We start from the raw sequence: 22,399 nt of genomic DNA on the forward strand, positions 1-22,399 counted from the left end.
CTGCCCCCTTCAATTTTGATTGGCTCTCGAGAAACATTCGCATCTGCTACTCAAACTTCCATTGGCTCAAATAACTGTCTGCACCTGCTACTCAAACTTCTATTGGCTCCAAATTTTGTCCACATCTGCAACACAGAATTTGATTGGCTCAGAGTAACATCACCATCTGCTATGAATGATTTGATTGGCTGCAGAGGCTGTCAACACCTGCCACTGGGTTCTATTAGCAGTAAAGTAGCACAACCCTGCTACACAGACGTCTACCCTGGCTAACTGGAATATGACAGCTGCTTCACAAAATCCCTATGGTGGCAAGTCACTTCAATTCAGGCCGCTCCATCTTCTGACCTGTCAACAACAAGACAATGTCACCTAGGACATAGTCACCAAAGTGACAAACTAGACTGCAGGTGTTTTATATTGTGTGATGTCTTGAGAAGCAATAGTTCTGAAGCCCTATCACACTTCTATACTGAAAGTAGGTTGTGACTGAGATGTTGTTCTTGTTGCTAGTTTGACAGACCCTGACCCGTGCTTGTATTCATCCCCTCTATAGAATGCCTCTCTTCCCCCCCCCCCCCCCCCCCCCCCCCCCCTTCCCAGAGAGTACTATGTTCTGACCCCGTCATTTCCTGGCCTGCCTGGGGTCTCAAGCTGCTCTTAATCTAGACATAGACCCCCACCCACCCCTCAGGGCACTATCATGCTCTCTGTGTGTGTGTGTGTTTGAGATAGAGAGATAGAGAGAGAGAGAGAGAGAGAGAGAGAGAGACTGTAGACTGGGGTTCCCATTTTAAAACACTTAGCATGGCTATGAAACATGATAAAAATTGCCTTTAGAACTTGATGAAGAGAGTTATATTGGCAGTGTGGTGTCAATCATGGCTCTTCTGTCTGTGTCAGCGAGTATCATGTAACTTACCTCACACCCCTACAGTGGCAGGCACTCAGACCAGACTGCACTAGCTCCCTTTCTATTCCCAGTCAGTCAGACAGACAGACAGAGCCTGGGCTCCACAATACACCACACAGCCGTGAGCTGGTTTTCTACGACCATGTCTCACGCACTGCGACACTGGATCCCTGGTTAGTCATGCCATGCATCCCAGTGGAGGAGACTAGCAGGGCAGAGTAGACAGACTGGAAGGCAGTAAACCTCATGCAGACACTCATAGAGTATAAACATAAAGTACGAACCCAGAAAACGTCCTCTCATGAACACACACCGTCCCATAAACGTCTCACACATGCACGCACACTATACACATGCAGACACTCCCGAACAAACACACACCACCAGACACACACATGACCAGACACAAGCTAGGTGCTCAGATGCCGTGTAACTTAACTCTGGGTATAGACCCGAGATGAATTGGAGATCTGATATGAATACGATGGAATCAGATGATTCCCTTGTGATCAGTTTTTATCTGTCAGAACAAAGCAAAACCCAGTGGAACAAACACACTATTGAACAGGGTTCATCTCATTATCTATGTAGATCTTCAGACTGTGTACGGAGCAGGACCTGGGCTTTTGAAGCTTTACAGCAGACAGTCAGCCCCAGTCACACAGGGAGAGACAGACTCTCAACTGTCTCCCCAGAAAATTGGATTTCTATCCCCTGAGATTTGGATCACACTTCCCTATAGGCTCTTTTAGAAAAACATGCAGCCTTAGCCTGGGAGAAGCCCGGGTTCACATCCAGCCATCAGGACATGCTGAACTTTGACCCCCCCAGGCCGCCCCCTCTGATCCCCCTGATGGCTTCCTGCAGGCATCTGTCTGCCAGACGGACGGACAGACCCAGGGCCAACCGCAGGTGTCATCCATTTGATTTAACCCACCCCATGTCCCAGCGCACCCATTCCTCTCCTCTCGTCGCCTGGGGGGTTAACTGTCCACAGGGGGGGACAAAGGGGTGTCTGTCTGTCCTCTGCACTGAGTCGTTGACACCAGCACATGTCAACCCCCAAACATTTGACTTACTTGCTGTAAGTTCACAGCTCTATTGTCCAGTAGTGTTACAACATGTGCTAGTATCATCTAACAATGTAACTCTTTAGTTATACTTGACAGATCAGACACATGCAATGTGATACTGAAACTGATATCACATGGTTTACTGTGAGATATCCAGCTTTTCTGGAACTACATAGAGGGACAAGAGTTGAGAGGATGTTGGAGCAGGTTAGTGTACACCTCGGTATGTTCCCCGGGGTGTGATTACGTATCCGCCTCTTCGTTAGATTTATCCTCCTCACTGGTGACGTGTTCTGGGTGAAAAACAACCACAAGGAGGGAAAGGCCTTTAGGCCATGTGGCCTGTCTCTTTTTCTCTTTCTCTCTACCCCAATTTCACTGTAAAAGCCAGTGTGGCAATATATACTTATGGCTGTTTTGACTCCATCTTGGCTCTCCTATTTGCACATTAAACAGAGCCTGAGAGCCTGAAGTCCATTACCTGCCCCACACCATCCTTTATCCAATCCATCCAATCCAGTAGAATAACATCCTAGGAGATTGGGCAGGTCAGCATATCATGTGACTTTAAGGACTGCCGATTCGTCAGGAAGCTTTCTCCTAAATCACACGACGTCGGTGTGAGGCGTGCGGCTGAGGCCGAGGCTACTGTGGAGTAGGACTAACTGAAGCCATCTCTGTAAGGGGAATCAGACATACTGTAGTCTAGCAGGCCGCCCGGTGCTGTCTCTTCTTTAGTCTCAGATCTCTGCCCTGTAGGGCTCCGACTCCACTTGTAAAAACAGAGCTTCAGATGCTTGTGTTCCAGAGGCCTTCTCACGAGCAGTAGAAAGTTGAGCCTGGTGAGTTTGTAACAAAGACTCTTCAGACTGAGACCACAAGATTGGAGATGTTTTCCCTCAGGCAAATGTTTGGTTTGGAACCTCTTTGCCAGGACTTGTAAAACAAAGTTCTACTTTGCTATTGTTTTTCCCGCCGCAGTCAGTTCCATGCTTGGACATCATACCCTTGAATCATCTAAGTATGTTGCATTTTGCCCTAGTAGCCTGAGCTCACAACATAATAACTCTTCACTGATATCATACATGTCCATGCCATGCAGGAAAACTGGGGTAGCACTCTCTCTGCCTTTAAGCAAAGCATTCCTGTATCACATTTCATTGTACTGTGGTACCAACAGTGTTTTTGTATGATATGTAAATGAGTGGTATTCATGCATACATGGCCCTGATAACGCAATTTGTTGCAGCATGGTGCTTGCACCAGCAGAGTTGTGGGTTTGATTCCCGCATGGGCCATACTTTATACTGAATGCTTTTGTTAACATTACGTTTATTTGAATATAAGCATGTGCTAAATTACCATAAAGATTACTATTACTCACAGATGTAGTAGTACTCTCTGCCGGGGCGGAACTCAAAACCCAGAGAGAAGGGGGTGAAGAGCTGGAACTTCTCTGAGAACTTCAAGGGTCCGTTGGGGGAGTGGGGCCTGTTACACTCCCAGCGTTTGAAGCCCTTGGCAGTGTGGTCACAGGAGCTGTAGCCGTCATAGTTGACCATGTAGAGGACGTAGTGCTCTGTCCGCTCCTCGGGGACAGAGACCAGGTAGTGGGGACAGAAAACATCCAGGTAGTCGTTTATACACACGTCGATGTGGTAGTCACCCCGGTAGAACCTGGAAGGAAAGCAGAAAGGTTATGGAGTAATATTCTTCAGGAGGTCTAATAGTATTGATACAAACATGCATTTCCATGATTCTACCGGTGTTGATGTCATCACTGATCTAATACTATTGGATAGGTATTCGCAAGGGCTTCATTGTGTAACGCTCACCTGCTGTATCATGTCAGGTCAGTGATCACTTCAAAAAGGGGAATAACATAAGACACACTAAAAGTATGTGAACTAGAGTCCTACACTAGAGAAAATGCAACTAGATGTGTTCTGAAAGACAGAGACACTTCAGATTGCCAGGTATGCCTGGTATTCATTCCTGGGGAGTGATGGGAAACACACATTCCCAAAAGCACCATACACGGTTGCATTTCTGATGCTTTTAGTGGAGACAGATTAGGTTAGGTTGGCCAGCGCGTCTCAGAGTCGCTAATGGGCCGGGCTCAGTATCACTGACATACTGCGGATGTCTTCAATACTCCACCTCTGTTCATTGACACACTGGGGCCGGGGGAACAGGCAGGGGACCGTGTCTGTGCATGCTGAGCACTGATGATCCGATACGGGTGAACTCACTCTGGCTCTGTGGGAGGTTTCTCAAGTAAGGACTGAGACTCACAGGCCAAGAAGCAGATGTTACACCCACCTAACAACCTTTCCAGGGGTAGAGGAGCACTCAGAACTGATTCAGGGTCAGGTGAGAGAGGAGCCTGCGTTGGACGGCAGTGCAGCTGTTCCCACTGACACGTACATTTCCAGGCTTTAAGAGGCGTATAAAGGGTGGTGTGTGTTGGCTGGGTCCTGCTGGGGGTATCAGGTTGTCATTATACGGATTGCAAATGTGCTGCAGGATTAGTGACTGTACTACTGGGTTTGGAGGGCCACAGAGGAGTGTGTGTGGGTGTGTGGCTGTGTGTGTGTCTGTGTGTCTGTGTGTGTGCATTCCATGTGTGTCCTATATTGTGTGTGACAGTGTGTCAACCTGTGTGATTCGTCAGCTATATTCTCATCTTTTTCTCCCTAGTTATAGCCTGGTCAAACATGAAACTGAAGCCTTGTTTTCTCTCTCAAAGGCCCACTTTTCTCATGCTCCAGCTGAGTGCTGTGGCTCCAGGCAGACACAGCAGGGCTTCCATCAGCCACAGTTTCAGTTTCTGTAGCTCAATTGGTAGGGCATGGCGCTTGTAATGCCAGGGTAGTGGGTTCGATCCCCGGGACCACCCATACGTAAAAATGTATGCACACATGACTGTAAGTCGCTTTGGATAAAAGCATCTGCTAAATGGCATATTATATTATTATTATACCATAACTGACAGAGGGCGACCAAACCCCAGGAGCCACCAGTAAGTATCACTTCCTCAGCCAGCGGCACTCTGGGATAGCCAGATTTTCGTCTGACCGAGAGGTGAGGAGTGGTCACCTTTCTGAACATGACGAGCGGAGGATTTATGTCAGATGAGCTAACAGGGACAGCAGAGAGGATTACTCTGGCCCTCCTAGAGAGTATGTTCACCACAGATACACTGAGAGTGATAGTACCTCATATCGATCCACATTGAGCCATAATCTTGAACCATAATGCCTAGACATATGTCTCAGTCTGAAGCTCATTAGCACCTCAAGTGTGAGTTTTCAATATTTTTGTGAATGTCTTCAGGCTAGAGTAATGCTTGACAACTCACAGACGGAGCTCAACTGGGAAATCAGCGTTTTCTCAGAGTTCTTTTGTGAGTTTGCACAAAAACAATGACGAATGAGGATACGTTCAAAGTCTCTTACAATGAACATAAATGTGGCAGACAAGGAAATAAATAACTCTAGCTTTAAAACTGACGACAAGATAATTAACATAATCTAGCTGTAAAACTGATGACAGCATCATTAAGAAATCAACACCTTCATTTGTTAATTCAGTTGTTCTTGTGTTCATTTGTTCATGTGACGCGATGAGCCAATAAAGTTTAAAAATGAAGACACCCAAATCCTATCTCTATTCGTCTTTGGGATTAATGACGCTTGATTGGCTGAATTACTCACAGCCACTTAGACAGGCTCATGTATGATTCAGGGCCAAGCACTCTTAACAAAGCACTTCCATTACGATAATCTTTCTTTTTACTCCTCTCATCCTATCTTTGCTCCTCTTTCTCCCCCTCTCTTTCTCTCTGGTGACCAAACACGGGTAATGAATTGTTTGCACCCTGGTTCAGAGGAGGAGAGGAGGAGGGGAGGAGGGAGAGAGGCAGAAAGCCTTCCTGGTGTTTTCTATAACACATGATTACAGTGGGGTCAGAGCAAGGTCAGATTCCAATGGTTTTATAACAATGGGAGAAAAAAGGAGACACTTTCCCTGCCCAGACCACATGAAACTGCTGACCTGTCCCGAGCCACACAATGGGACTATAACAAATGACTAAATACGAACTAAATGGTCATCGGAGCAAACATTACAAGGTTCAACTGCACTCTCTCACATAATTACAGTGGGGGAAAAAAGTATTTAGTCAGCCACCAATTGTGCAAGTTCTCCCACTTAAAAAGATGAGAGAGGCCTGTAATTTTCATCATAGGTACACGTCAACTATGACAGACAAATTGAGGAAAAAAAATCTGAAAAATCACATTGTAGGATTTTTTATGAATTTATTTGCAAATTATGGTGGAAAATAAGTATTTGGTCACCTACAAACAAGCAAGATTTCTGGCTCTCACAGACCTGTAACTTCTTCTTTAAGAGGCTCCTCTGTCCTCCACTCGTTACCTGTATTAATGGCACCTGTTTGAACTTGTTTTCAGTATAAAAGACACCTGTCCACAACCTCAAACAGTCACACTCCAAACTCCACTATGGCCAAGACCAAAGAGCTGTCAAAGGACACCAGAAACAAAATTGTAGACCTGCACCAGGCTGGGAAGACTGAATCTGCAATAGGTAAGCAGCTTGGTTTGAAGAAAACAACTGTGGGAGCAATTATTAGGAAATGGAAGACATACAAGACCACTGATAATCTCCCTCGATCTGGGGCTCCACGCAAGATCTCACCCCGTGGGGTCAAAATGATCACAAGAACGGTGAGCAAAAATCCCAGAACCACACGGGGGGACCTAGTGAATGACCTGCAGAGAGCTGGGACCAAAGTAACAAAGCCTACCATCAGTAACACACTACGCCACCAGGGACTCAAATCCTGCAGTATCAGACGTGTCCCCCTGCTTAAGCCAGTACATGTCCAGGCCCGTCTGAAGTTTGCTAGAGTGCATTTGGATGATCCAGAAGAGGATTGGGAGAATGTCATATGGTCAGATGAAACCAAAATATAACTTTTTGGTAAAAACTCAACTCGTCGTGTTTGGAGGACAAAGACTGCTGAGTTGCATCCAAAGAACACCATACCTACTGTGAAGCATGGGGGTGGAAACATCATGCTTTGGGGCTGTTTTTCTGCAAAGGGACCAGGACGACTGATCCGTGTAAAGGAAAGAATGAATGGGGCCATGTATCGTGAGATTTTGAGTGAAAACCTCCTTCCATCATCAAGGGCATTGAAGATGAAACATGGCTGGGTCTTTCAGCATGACAATGATCCCAAACACACCGCCCGGGCAACGAAGGAGTGGCTTCGTAAGAAGCATTTCAAGGTCCTGGAGTGGCCTAGCCAGTCTCCAGATCTCAACCCCATAGAAAATCTTTGGAGGGAGTTGAAAGTCTGTGTTGCCCAGCGACAGCCCCAAAACATCACTGCTCTAGAGGAGATCTGCATGGAGGAATGGGCCAAAATACCAGCAACAGTGTGTGAAAACCTTGTGAAAACTTATAGAAAATGTTTGACCTGTGTCATTGCCAACAAAGGGTATATAACAAAGTATTGAGATACTTTTGTTATTGACCAAATACTTATTTTCCACCATAATTTGCAAATAAATTCATTAAAAATCCTACAATGTGATTTTCTGGATTCTTTTTTCTCATTTTGTCTGTCATAGATGACGTGTACCTATGATGAAAATTACAGGCCCCTCTCATCTTTTTAAGTGGGAGAACTTGCACAATTGGTGGCTGACTAAATACTTGTTTCCCCCACTGTACATTGTTTTCCATTGAAAACCTATGAGTCAACAATCATAGCTAAAAGCAGTCTCTGTGCTTGGGTTGTAAAATATTCCCTTGGTATCTATTCTCCTGACATTTGCTGTGTCCCCCCCCCCCCCCCCCCAGAGTTCATTTCCTTGACCTCTAGGGGGAGCTCTTTAGGTAGGTAATTTCACCACTGTGGCCCCACAGGGTAGAGGCTAATACATCTGGTCATTTGACCCTGGGCGCTGATGTCACCATATGGAGTCTATCTTTCCCTCTGCCTGGTGTTTCCCTGTCTCCCTCGGGGCAGGAGGACCTGACCCCCATCCACCCGGCCCATCATTCATAGCACTGGGAACCTGTGCCACTAACACCACCAGCACCATCAGCCATGGTTCAGACATCATTACCTCCACTGATTAGTGATCACACACATCTGTGCAGACAAATGCACACACACACACACACACACACAGAGAGAGCTGTCTGCCAGGTTTCAGAGTCAGACTGGGTGTTGACAGCAACAAAAGATAAGAAAAGAGAAACTATAAAATACTAATCTTTTCTCTTTTTTTTTTGGTAAATTTCCCTGGGAACAAAAGGTTTTGTCTGAGTTTGTCAGACAAGGGCAAGAGTTTTAGATTGTAAACCCATTGCTGTTCGTGGGAGGTAGGTCCTACATGGCAATGAGAGCAGCAGAGAGAGAATATAGACAGAATATAGACGAGTGAGAACCAGAGTGCTAAGGGGAGAAACAAAGAGAGAAAGAGAAGTTCACAGTAATTCTCAGCTGTTTTCCATGAATGACATAAGAAGATAAGTCACAGTACAGGACAGGTTAATGAAAGGTGATGCTAGTCTGGTGGTCAAAGGGTCAAATAGGCAGCATGGAGTGAGTGTCACTCAACACACACACACAACACGCACTCACGCAGCACACGCACGCACGCACACACACACACACACACACACACACACACACACACACACACACACACACACACACACACAGACACAGCAGGGCTCCGTCACTCACTCAGTGCTTAACCCCAGGGGCTGACAGCCAATACCTTAAACCCCTAGTCTCAAGGCAGACCATCACACAGGTTGCCATCACACTGACTTATGGCAGAACTGTGCTCTACCTCTTTTTACATGCACAGGGTGCTCAAGCCCAAGGATACAACACACACACACACACACACACACACACACGCACACACACACACACACAGATCTCAGGGTGTTCTCCGTCTAGCTCAGAAGCCACATAACTCGAGAAGCCCCAAGCCTTGTTAAAATAACCCTACTAAATATGGCACACTCAGCACCTTGGACAGAACTAGCAAGTGTAGCACATAGCCCTAGATCATAGAAACAGACGCCTAGATCTACAGAAAACAGAAACATCAATGATGGAACGTGAGCTTGGATCCCAAATAGATTGCCTGTCTAGGTGGCTAGATGCTCCCTATCACTATCAGACATTCCACTCCCATAGGACAGGAGGATATCAATCTGACACATAAGAGCCTGACCAGGGGTGAGAGGTCACTGACAGACCATTATTCAGCTAGGGCCTCTGTATTTGGCCAATGTCTGAGCCAGTTGACGGGGATGACCCCAGGGTCGTCCATCTTAGGAGCTGCTGTGTAGGTGGCGGGGCTGCTAAGGGACGGAAGGGGAAGTTTAAAATGGTGGATCGATGAGGCTTAGAGCAAACAGAGCGGCCCAGCCCCCTCATTAAACACAAACTCACACACAGACAACATTCACGCGCGTGCCCACACAAATGAATACATACATACACAGACACAAGGTAATGGTATAAGCAGCCGTGAACTATACAGGAAGGGTCTACCTCAGTTCGTGTTTGACTAACATGACCCTGATCTCCCTCACCGGGCTGGAGTTTTGACATTTGACCCGTCACTCCAGGGGCGATTTGAACCCCCGTGCCGCCCTATCACTTTACTGCACCCAAGGGAACTCCAACCCGCCCTGCCCTGGGCCAAACCAACCCTGTATAGTGGTGAGAGAAAAAACCACAACGTCTGGACTCAATCAACCACCCATGACAAGGCACCACAGCATTCACACACACCACCAGTCATCCACTAGTGAGGTCTCACCCATATCAAAGTGGGGTAAAATTGACTAAGGTGAGTAATAGTGTTGTGTGGGAAGATGGTAAAAAACGAAATGATGCTGTTGGATATTTGTTGTGTTCAAGGTTGGGAAAAGTCAGAAAGACGAGAGATGAGCTTGAGAGGAGAAAAGAAAAGAGGGAAGGGAAGCAAGGTGAAAAGAGGGAGAAAAGGAGGGATGAGAAGAGGGGGAAGAAGGAGGGATGAGAAGAGGGGGAAGAAGGAGGGATGAGAAGAGGGGGAAGAAGGAGGGATGAGAAGAGGGGGAAGAAGGAGGGATGAGAAGGGGGGGAAGGAGGGATGAGAAGAGGGGGAAGAAGGAGGAATGAGAAGGGGGGAAGGAGGGATGAGAAGAGGGGGAAGAAGGAGGAATGAGAAGAGGGGGAAGAAGGAGAGATGAGAAAAGGGGGAAGAAGGAGGGATGAGAAGAGGGGGAAGAAGGAGCAAAGTGGGAATAAGAGAGGGAAGGAAAGAGGGATGTGCTCATGTCAGATGTAACATGGGTACCGTAGAACCAGAGAGGGGTCGGTAGATGCCTGTTAGAGTGTAAGAGGGGGTGGTCCGGCCGCCACTGAGGGGGAACCATTCTGTTCTCTCAACAAACAACAGCAGGCCCAGAAAAAACAGCACATGTAAAATCATGTAAGGGCTAAACATAGAGCGCCCTCAGAGTGCCAGGCATGCCAGTGCCAAGTCACAACACCTGCCCCCCTCAATCTCACCCCTCTAAGCCCCATAACCCACCTTTCACCCACGCCCCCCACCCTACCCCCTCTCCTCAGCACGGAGTGTCTGTCAAAGCCTCCTCCATCAGTCCACAACCAGAGCTCCACACATCCATCCACATCCACGTCCACACACACCACCTTAAGAGGCAGTATTTCACATTCACATATAATATAACCCTCCAGGAGGACATATCTCAAACTCAGCCATTGTGACTTTTCATTGGCAAGTTTGATATCCACATTTAAAATTGATTTAAAATGGCAACCCACGGCTAATATTCACACAGTGGGCCCATTAAAGAGTTTCATAGCCTAACTCTCACACACAGAGAGTTTAGCGATGCAGCTCATATTGTTCTGAGATCAAGGCCAAAGGACAGCAGGAACAAAAGCTGGTCCAGAACCACAGGCCAAGATCCAGCAGACAAAAGCAGTCCACCCCCGATATCATGGATGGACCAGCCCAGACATTCCCTTTACCAGCTGGTCACATGGCCCTACAGCACCTGATCAGGCCTCGCTGAAGCCAACACTGACTCATCCTGTCCTTCAAAACTGATTCCAGATCTGCTCTCCCAATCCCAGCCCTAACACTAACCATTAAAAGAAGAGAAACAAATCTGATCCTGGGCCAGCTGTCTAAGGGCTAATACAAATCACATGTCACTGGCTGCTTATATATTTGTCCAGGGATTTACAGTGTCTTTCTGATGATAGAGTAGGTAATAACAGAGCAAGATAGCTTCTTTTGATAGATCACCTCATGACAGGCCAGTTTCCATCCCAAAGAACATTGAGTCAGACACTTCTCTGTCTGAGGTACGATGCCAGAGGAATAGAGATGTACAGTAAGACAGATGCTCTGTCGCCCTCAGACCATCCATCCACTCAGTTTTGGATCAGTGTATGTGTGTTATTAAGCCTGGCCTAGCAGTTTGGATCTCATCTCAGTATCGTCATGGACGGCAGAGCTGAGCACATGTTCAGGTTAAAGAGAGAGAGAGAGTAACTCTGTAACAGAGATATGTGGTAGTAGTGATGATCCCGACCAGTGATGGTTAACTCGCATCCCATCCACACAAAAAGCTGTGTGAATACGTGTAGGCTATGTGTACGTGTGAATGTGAATGTGTGTGCGCGTTTATTTGTGTGTGGGGGGGCAGGCTTTTTGTCTATCTGCTGCTGCCAGTGCAGAAGGAGGGCTGTGTGCTGAATCATTATCACTGTGTTTTAATGAGCAGACTGTAGTGATTAGCCACAGACACTGAACCATGGGCCACCTCATTTACCACACCACTTGATGTGATTGTTATTGGAGTGGAGATACTACCCTAATGCCACCTCTCCTCTCACTCCCGCACAGTCACTGAGTGTCCTTGCCTCAGAGAGAGAGGGAGGGAAAACGAGAGAGAGAGAGAGAGAGAGAGAGAGAGAGAGAGAGAGAGAGAGAGAGAGAGAGAGAGAGAGAGAGAGAGAGAGAGAGAGAGAGAGAGAGAGAGAGAGAGAGAGAGAGAGAGAGAGAAAGATAGGCGAGTGAGCGATAAAGCGTGAGGCAGAGAGAGATAGAGGAAGAAGAAAGGAGAGGGGAACAAAAGAGGGAGCGAGAGGGAGAGAGACAGGAGAGAGAAAGAAAGAGAGAGAGAGGGAGACAGAGTAAGAGAGCGAAAGAGAGGGGCAAGCGAGAGAGAGACAGAAGAGGAAAGAGAGCTGTCTGTTGAAAAGCATGAAGTGCAGTTCCAGCAGGCCTGGAGCCCAGTGCTGTGTACATAAATGCACCCCCCTTGTGAATGACAGGCATGCTAGTCCCTCATCTACCCCATGTGGAGAGGGGAGCAGGGAGGCTGCAGCCGTCTTAACCCTTACTGTCAGCTCACTTTACGGCCCTACAGTACAAAACACTCTGCTGCAGGCGCTCACTGTTATGGCTATTGGCTAACCTCTACCCCCATCTTAAAACCCTAACTGCCAAGTAACCATAGTGATACTGAAACAGTAAGTGCATAAAGCCTGTATGTCATCATCTCTACACATAACCATTTGTGCCTTCTATACGTTCTTCACATAATGGACTATAGACTAACACAGGTAAAATCATGGAACCCACTGGACAAAAACGTTGGATCATCGAATTTTGGTTGAGGTAAATTTGACTGAAAATAAAACAAGCCTTGAAACTCTTACATCGATTTGTGGTTTGAAAAGAGACATGTTTCATCTAGGAGGGAAGGGCCTTGTGTTGAGTGTCCCTTGGATTTTTCTATGAGTCAGAGAGGGTGGAGGGGCTTATTTTAGGTTTGCGTGTTTCCGTGTAAAGCTGTCACTTGATTAGCGTACACATCTGTCTTTCCTTTCAGGGGCACAAGGTAGGTAGTCACATGCGTTAAGTACTGTAGCAGAACGCTTCAGAACAAAGGTCTCGAAGACCAACGTATCCATGACCACCAGTGAAATAGAGTGTGTGTGTCCACATGCGTGTGTGTGTGGAAGGGGGTGTGGGCAGGGTTTAAAAACACTGTGAACCCACGTCAGTCAACATACACATTAAAAACACACGACTGAACACACACGGCACTCATCATACACACAGGAACACACAGTGCACACTTGACGTGCTCAACACTTCGTAGATAGTGTTTATCCTTATAACAACAACCAATTACAAAAACATGGAGGCTTTTCACCAGCCCTGCTGGCATCTGTACTGTTATGTTATACTGATGCATAGGGTGTGTGAAAGGCTGGCTACTGTGTCATCTATAATGATTGTTTCAAAAGAAGGAAGATCAATCAATAGACCCCAATATCTCATTTAAAGGCCTATGAGTTTTTCCTGATCATGTGACCTGACCATGAAGATCTCTGGCTCTAGCTCAAAGCTATAACAGTGTTATACATTTGATACCCCAGAAGAAGAATGGACTCTACAGCCACAGGTCAAGAGGTCATCATTAAGGTCTAATCCAGTCTAACCCTGTTAGTAACCCTAACCCAGCATAATCCTCCCTCACAAAGCTCCTCTCTCTCAGACAGCAGTAAGTGATGATCCGTCAGGTAGAATACACTCAGCTGGTCCAGTCTATACACAGGAGGGATTACTGACCAAGGTGTGTTACTGGGAGAAAACAAAATGGGGGCAGGTGGGAGGAGTAAGTCTAATGTGTGTATAATGGGGTTGTACATGATCTGTGACTGTGTGTTGAAGAGTTATGGTTTGTATGTGTAAGGGGTTGGATGGTGGCTGTGTGTTGAAGAGTTATGGTTTGTATGTGTAAGGGGTGGCTGTGTTGTGTGTATTATTTTAATGGATTGTGTATGATCTGTGTGTGCACGTCCTGTTGTGCACGTCCATTTGTGTGTAAGTTGGTTAGTAGCGGGATGAGGTATGGCAGGGTTCATCAACTGGATTCAGCCGCGGGCCGATTTATTCTTGAGCGGATGGTCAGGGGGCCGGAAATAATTGCAGATAGTTTGTAGACTGCAAATTGACTGCAAGAAGCCAAAACAGATATAACATTTGACTAAAACATAATAATTGCAAACCTTGCTCAGTGTATATTGTGTACAATCACAGATCCCCAGGGCTCAATTTTAGGTCCAATTCTTTTTACACTGTATATAAATGATATAGGGAAGACTGTTGACTCTGCAAATCTCCATCTGTATGCTGATGACACAATTATTTATTCTAGCGCATCTAATATTGAGAAGGCTTTTCAGGACTCACAGTTGACGTTTGATGTTATTTAAAGGCAGCTGTTTGAATTGAAACTTGTGCTTAATGCAAGGAAAACAAAATTTATGGTTTTCTATTCCCTGAAAGTAAACAGATGTCACTTGTAGATTTTAACTATAAAAGGCCAGCAAATTGATAGGGTCACCTCCTATAAATATCTTGGGATTTGGTTAGATGAAAAGCTGATTTTTAATCAGCACCGTGATAACTTGACCAAGAAACTGAAGTTGAAATTGAGTTTCTATTTTAGGAACAAATCTTGCTTTTCGATGTTAGAAAGGATCGTTCAAAGCACTTTTTTTTTAATCAGTGCTGGATTATGGTGATATTGTCTATATGCAGGCCTCAGCAATTACCTTCAGAACTCTGGAGACAGTGTATCATGGTGCTTTAAGATTTATTACAAACGCTAGATCACTCACCCATCACTGTGATTTGTACGCTATGGTGCAATGGACCTCTCTCTCCACCAGGAGGCTAAAGCACTGGTACACTTTTGTGTACAAAGCATTAATAGGACAACTCCCTTTGTATCTCTGTTCCTTACTGACCAGATCAGTCACTCAATACAGTCTTCGTTCACAGTCGCTGCTGTCCTTGTCTGTTCCTAAGGCTAGAACTGAGATGGGGAAACAATATTTTTCCCATAATGCCCCTTCATCCTGGAACATGCTTCAAAAGATATTAAAGTTAGGGGAGTTAGTGTCCTTGCCTGTTTTTAAGACTCTGATCGACAACACAGTTTGTGATAGCTGCAGTTGGTTCTAATCTTCAGTTGTATCTGGAACTTGTGACACTTTGTCTTTTGTGTGTATTTTGTATTTTTCTGTAATGTTTTATGTACACACTGCTATTTCCCTGTTTTGCCTTCTTGCCAGGTCGCCCTCACAAAATAGGTTTTTAACCTCAATGGGTCTTACCTGGTTAAATAAAGGTTAAAGAAAAAAATAAAAAATAAAAATAAAAAGTATGTGTGGGAATACTTTGGAACAGATTTCCAAAATTAAAATGTTTTTACAGTCTTTTATTTTATTTATTATTTTTCTCAGGGGCTAAATAAAATCACTAGCGGGCCAATTTCGGTTATACCATTACAACGACAGCAGACCATACCCTGGGACTATGTCAGGGCTGTCACAGGTAGACTGATGATGTTGCCTTTTCTCACCACAGGTAAAGACTCTAATCCCCATAATCCTCTCAGTGATTCCACCCAGGTCAGGAGTGATACCACACACACACAGGCACACAGGCACGCACACACACACGCACACAAACACACACACACACTACAATGAGGAATAGAGAATTTTTCGTACACAGTAAATGATGAGGGACCAGTCTGCTAAAGGCAAACAAGCAGTATTGCAAACCAAACAATCAGTCAGTACAATTCCATTTAAAAACCACACTCAGAAAGAGACAAACACACATACACACAACCACACACAAAGTGGTGTCTGCGCTGCATTCCTCTGTGCCTGCTGGCTCTTGTCCCTCCACACTTGTCACCGGGCGATTCTGGCCCTCGAGTGTGTTGGAGTCGTCTGAAGAGCCTCTCACAGGACTGTTAGCATGCGGGGGGCGTTGGCTGAGAACTCTTGCCTTGAGGACACACAGGAGGGGACCCTATAGCTGCCTCGGTCCCTCCCAGTACACTCACACACACATACAGGTAACTGCCCAAATGAAGGAAACACTTGAGTAAATGAAGAATACCAAGTATATTGAAAGCAGGTGCTTCCACACAGGTGTGGTTTTCTGAGTTAATTAAACAATTAACATCCCATCATGCTTAGAGTTATGTATACAAATGCCAAGTTGCCCATTATGTTGGCTACCATGGCTAGACGAAGAGATCTTAGTGACGTTGAAAGAGGGGTCTCAAAGGAGCAAAGGGGGTTTAAAGGGTGGGTGGGTGTGTGTGTGTGTGTGTGTGTGTGTGTGTGTGTGTGTGTGTGTGTGTGTGTCTCAGTCACCAGATCTCAACTCAATTGATTCTGGAGTGGCTCCTGAGACAGTGTTCCACCACCATCAACAAAACACCAAATTATGGAATTTCTCGTGGAAGAATGGTGTCACATCCCTCCAATAGAGTTCCACACACTTATAGAATCTATGCCAAGGTGCATTGAAGCTGTTTTGGCAGCTCGTGGTGGCCCAACACCCTATTAAAACATTTTATGTTGGTGTTTACTTTATTTGGGCAGTTACCTATACACACTGGTCGGATACACACACATGCACACACACCCTACAGGCAAAGACAGGCGGACTCTTTAGCTATCTACACAGTTCTGTGAATCCTACACCTATTGAATCCTGATTCGGGCCCATCTGGCAGTGTGTATACAGCATACAGGCCTCTGGTGCATCTTCATACGTACATGCGTCTTCCTGTCCAGGGCCGGAGCTGTAAGAATTAAGACAGACGGCTGGATGGGGGGACAGAGACGGACGCAGGCGCTGAAAAAACTGAGACGGCGTGTTTGGTTTGGGGCTTAATTGGAAGAATAACAGTGCCCTTTTCAACTCTTAACAGATGTGGAGTAAGGCTCTCTACTCAGGCAGGCAGGCAGGACGTGGAGAGAGTGCAAATGACCACAGTAGTGGGATTTTACCTATCCCTCCTCACCCCTTTCTCACCTTCTAAAACACATGAACATCTGTCTCTGTGTCTAGTATCCTGTCTCTTCTCTGTCTCTTCTCTCTTGTAACATTCCCTCAACGTTTCTTCCTTCTCTTTTTACTAGCCCTTTCTTCTACCTACATCATTTTCCCTGTCTCACACAGCCTGTTTTTTTTTACATTTACATTCCTCTCAATTCCTTTTACCTCCTTCCTTCTTTTTGCTTTCTTTGTCTCTGTCACTCTCTGAAGCCATTCTGTGTCTCATTGATTGAGGCAGTCCTTATTGAATCCTGTGTGTGTGTGTGTGTGTGTGTGTGTGTGTGTGTGTGTGTGTGTGTGTGTGTGTGTGTGTGTGTGTGTGTGTGTGTGTGTGTGTGTGTGTGTGTGTGTGTAGGGATTCTATGGATGGGCTTGTTTTCTCAGCAGAGCTGGGTACAAATAGAGGCGGAATGGAGAGGGGTTTAGGGGATTCCAGGAGCAAAGAGAGACCCTGGTGAAGGGTTACAAAACAGCTGTGTCCACTCTGCCCAATATCACTCTGGAAGAGAGGGAAAGCGCGAGGGAGTGGAGAAAGAGAGAGACTGATAGGGAGGTAGAGGTTGGGAGGGAAACGTTGACTGGCGTTGCAAAATGCAGAGATCTTACCAAAAACAACTAATCATCCCAAAAATGTGGCAAGGGACTTGCTTCAAGCAAGTTTGAAATATTGCAGATGCGATTGCAGAGGCAAAGAGATGGAAAACAAGAAAGAAAAAGAGAGCGAGACTGATCCGATATAAGCCTTTACACGATCACGTCTCTCTATTATGCATGGGAATACTTGGGAGCAGATTTCCTAAATTTAAATCACGTGGAGCTGATTTCCTGGTGCTTTTACAAACATTTTACATAAATGTTTTGTACTAAAAAACTTGGGGGGCCAAATAAAACCACTGCAGGCCAAATTCGTCCCGCGGGCCACCAGTTGGGGAACCCTGATGTACAGTATATCTACTGTATCCCTGAGCTATGCTGATTAATATTTGTGTCCTAGTTGCATCTGTAATTTAGACGTTGAGTTGTGTTTCATCCCAGATTCCTCTTTATGAAGGAAGGGGATGTCCCTGTAAATGAGAGCCTTGTTTGGAGTAAACATGCAGCTGTCTGTTTACATTTTTACATTTAGCAGACGCTCTTATCCAGAGTGTCTTACAGTTAGTGCATTCATCTTAAGATAGCTAGGTGGGACAACCACATATCACTGTCATATTAAGTACCCTTTTCCTCAATAAAGTACAGTAGCTATCAGCAGAGTCAGAGCTAGCTGGGAAAAAGTAACGTGCGAGTGTTACTTCACCATCATCTTCCTCTCCTATTTCTCTCTCTCTCTCCTGCAGGATCTGACACCGGAGATGAGAAATCAGAGACACCTTTAGGCTGGCACCACATCTCATTAACACACTGGTGAAACGCTACCACATCCACATACACACACACACACATGCACAAAGGTACGTACACATGCACAGCCACACCCACAGCCACACCCACTGCAATCCAAGTGTGACTGTACACCCTAGCAGAGACCAGAGATACTATGACTATACTGTCACCTGACAGTTTACCTGAACAAATTCAGGGTGGGGCTGCTGGTAAGTGTTACTGTAGGAATGAGGATTAGATATGTGTGTGTTGTCATAACACAGAGTAGATTAGGCCTGGAGGCTGTGGATACTCTGCCCAGGTTTAAGCAAGCCTGCTCTACCCTGGGTTTATCCACGGCTCTGGCTTCATCACCAACCCCCCGAGGGATGGAAGACAGAGGAAAGAGAAAGAACAAAGCCTCACTGTAACAGATCTAGGTGTGAATATTTCCCAAACAAACTCGTGGCTGCCCACCCGCGGGGGCTGAGGCTACATTATGGGGAAGTGCTTGGCTGTGGTGAGTGGATGGTGTTGACAGATTACAGTATACTCCGGGATGATATTACATTCAATGAGATCTTAAATGCCCCCGAGTGGTTTCTGAAACAAACAGGGCGTCACTGTTTAGGCTCAGGTCGCCATGACACTGCGGATGGACACTGTTAAGGGCACACATGGTGTGGTCAGAGGTCAGAGGTCAGAGGAATAAAGGAATGAAGGAATGGAGAGATGGATAAACAAGTGAGAGCAATGGAATTGATGGCTTCCAAATCAAATCAAAGTTTATTGGTCGCACAGTTGAACAGATGTTATAAAGCGGGTGAGCGAAAAGCTTTCTATTACTAGTTCCTAACAGTAAAATGTGAAACAAGTACACAAATAATAAAAACCTAAATTCAAGAAATGTCAGAACGAATCCAATTAACAACTCAAATAACACTGTATCAGTAATCCAAATGCATATATACACCGAAAATATATACTAAGAATGATATGTACAGCAGTAGATACACTGAATAAAAATATAAACGCAACATGCAACAATTTCAAAGATTTTACTGAGTTACAGTTCATATAAGGAAATCAGTCAATTGGAATGAATTAAATTGGGCCCTAATTCAAATAGGCCCTAATCTATGGATTTCACATGACTGGGAATACAGATATGCATCTGTTGGTCACAGATACCTTTAAAAAAAAGGTAGGGGCGTGGATCAGAAAACCATTCAGTATCTGGTGTGACCACCACTTGCCCACATCTCCTTTGCTTAGAGTTGATCAGGCTGTTGATTGTAGCCTGTGGAATGTTGTCCCACTCCTCTTCAATGACTGTGCGAAGTTGTTGGATATTGGCGGGAACACGCTGTCGTACACATCAATCCAGAGTATCCCAAACATGCTAAATGGGTGACATGTCTGGTGAGTATGCAGGCCATGGAAGAACTGGGACATTTTCAGTTTACAGGAATTGTGAACAGATCCTTGTGACATGGGGCCGTGCATTATCATGCTGAAACATGAGGTGATGGTGGCGGATGAATGGAACGACAATGGGCCTCAAGATCCCGTCACAGTATCTCTGTGCATTGAAATTGCCATTGATCAAATGCAATTGTGTTTGTTGTCCGTAGCTTATGCCTGCCCATACCATAACCCCACCACCACCATGCCTCTCTTCACAATGTTGACATCAGCAAACTGCTCGCCCACACAACACCATACATGCTGTCTGCCATCTGCCCGGTACAGTTGAAACCGGATTTATCCGTGAAGCGCACACTTCTCCAGCGTGCCAGTGGCCATCGAAGGTGAGCATGTTGGTTATGACGCCCAACTTCAGTCAGGTCAAGTCCCTGGTGAGGACATGGTTACACGTTGTCTGCGGTTGTCTGCAAAATTATCTAAAGCGACGTTGGAGGTGGCTTATGGTAGAGAAATTAACATTACATTTTCTGGCAACAGCTCTGTTAAACATTCCTGCAGTCAGCAAGCCAATTGCACGCTCCCTCAAAACTTGAGACATCTTTGGCATTGTGTTGTGTGAGTGGCCTTTTATTGTCCCCAGCACAAGGTGCACCTGTGTAATGATCATGCTGTTTAATCAGCTTCTTGATATGCCACACCTGTCAGGTGGATGAATTATCTTGGCAAAGGAGAAATGCCACTAACAGGGATGTAAACAAATTTGTGCACAACATTTTTGAGAAATAAGCTGTTTTTGCGTATGGAACATTTCTGGGATATTTTATTTCAGCTCATGAAACATGGGACCAACACTTTACAGGATGGGTTTATATTTTTGTTCAGTGTATTTTAAAGCGAGCTATGCTATTCCATATGATACAGCCATTCCATCACCCATGTCATCATATCCCACAAAAGAAAGTGTTCTCTCGCTCTCTTTTCTCTCTCTTCTCATTCTCAGTCTCTTAGTGGTTCTTGGTAGCTCACCCTGAGCTGTCAGGGCCAAATCCAGGGAACAGATCAGAAACAAATGGCTTTTGTCTGGCACTCATGAGGGTGGGAAATACGCCTTATCTTAGCTTTAGTGGGGGATTTAGGGACGCACCTCCACTCACACGCTTCCCCAGCCCATAGCCCCGGTCCATCAGCCCTAAGCCCGGAGGAAGAGCAGCTCCCAACCGCTTTATCTGAGGAATGTGGGAATGTGGTCTGTGGAGGCTTGGAATAGAGGGATAGGAGAGAGGGCTTACTGGTAGAGAGGGATCGGGGGTGGATGGAAGACTTCTATATGTTGACAGCCCCCCTCTCCAAATGGACACCTTCCCCTGAGCGGAATGCCCGGGCGGATTAGAGGCCTGGTTAAGAGCCAGGCCAGAGCCCTCACCCCTCACTCTCCCTACACACAGCCCTACCTCCCCCTCTTCATATGCCCAAGACAGAGGGCAGCTGTTTCAAGAAGACCAAATGCTATCATAACCCTCAGCTTGGAAAACCAACTATTAACAGATAGAGTAGAGGATGAAAGCTAGAGAGAGAGAGAGAGCGAGAGCGAGAACGAGAGAGAGCGAGCCTCTATACTGGTTTACGTGTGAGTGAGCAGTGAGCACTCCCTCCCCTCTCTCCCTCTCTCCGCACTCGTTCAATTTCAGTCGATCTCTGCCTCTCATCCCTCATAATCCTTTATCCAAACAGCGACGTGTAAGTATTGACACACAGCCACATCGTCTGTCTCTGCCCTGTCTGCCTGGGATTCACTTCCTAAACAATAGCCAAGAGATAGAATGGACGGACTAGCCCGACACACACTTCCCGCACACACAGATACACACTTGTAGTATGCAAACACTCACACACTCACACATTCACATGTGGACACACACAGATGGGCCCTTCCCCACATACAGTACCAGTCAAAAGTTTGGACACACCTACTCATTCAAGATCTTTTCTTTATTTTTACTATTTTCTACATTGTAGAATAAAAAGGATGAAATAACACATATGGAATCATGTAGTAACCAAAAAAGGGTTAAACAAATCAAAATATATTTTATATTTGAGATTCTTCAAAGTAGCCACACAGCTTTGCACACTCTTGGCATTCACTTCATGAGGTAGTCACCTGGAATGCATTTCAATTAAGAGGTGTGCCTTGTCAAAAGTTAACTTGTGGAATTTCTTTCCTTCTTAATGCGTTTGAGCCAATCAGTTGTGTTGTGACAAGGTAGGGGTGGTATACAGAAGATAGACCTATTTGGAAAAAGTCCATATTATGGCAAGAACAGCTCAAATAAGCAAAGAGAAACGACAATCCATCATTACTTTAAGACATGAAGGTCAGTCAATCTGGAACATTTGAAAGTTTCTTCAAGTGCAGTCGCAAAAACCATCAAGTGCTATGATGAAACTGGCTCTCATGAGGACCGCCACAGGAAAGGAAGACCCAGAGTTACCTCTTCTGCAGAGGATAAGTTCATTAAAGTTAACTGCACCTCAGATTGCAGCCTAAATAAATGCTTCACAGAGTTCAAGTAACAGAAACATCTCAACAT

The 22,399-nt window shown here is 45.6% G+C and overlaps 1 protein-coding gene across 1 annotated transcript in view; it reads right to left on the bottom strand.

Annotated features, from left to right (window-relative positions):
* Nucleotides 1-22,399, bottom strand: part of LOC311100258 (ephrin-A5-like) — a gene marked incomplete at both ends in the record, with an annotated part of 38,883 nt that overhangs the window by 959 nt on the left and 15,525 nt on the right. The window contains one exon of the mRNA XM_084141101.1: nucleotides 3,371-3,663. Within this exon, the coding sequence (XP_083997227.1) occupies nucleotides 3,371-3,663 (293 nt within the window). The remainder of the gene's footprint in view (nucleotides 1-3,370; nucleotides 3,664-22,399) is intronic.

This window comes from Coregonus lavaretus (genome assembly GCF_964263955.1).
Source record: "Coregonus lavaretus genome assembly, chromosome: 24".
Classification (NCBI taxonomy): domain Eukaryota; kingdom Metazoa; phylum Chordata; class Actinopteri; order Salmoniformes; family Salmonidae; genus Coregonus; species Coregonus lavaretus.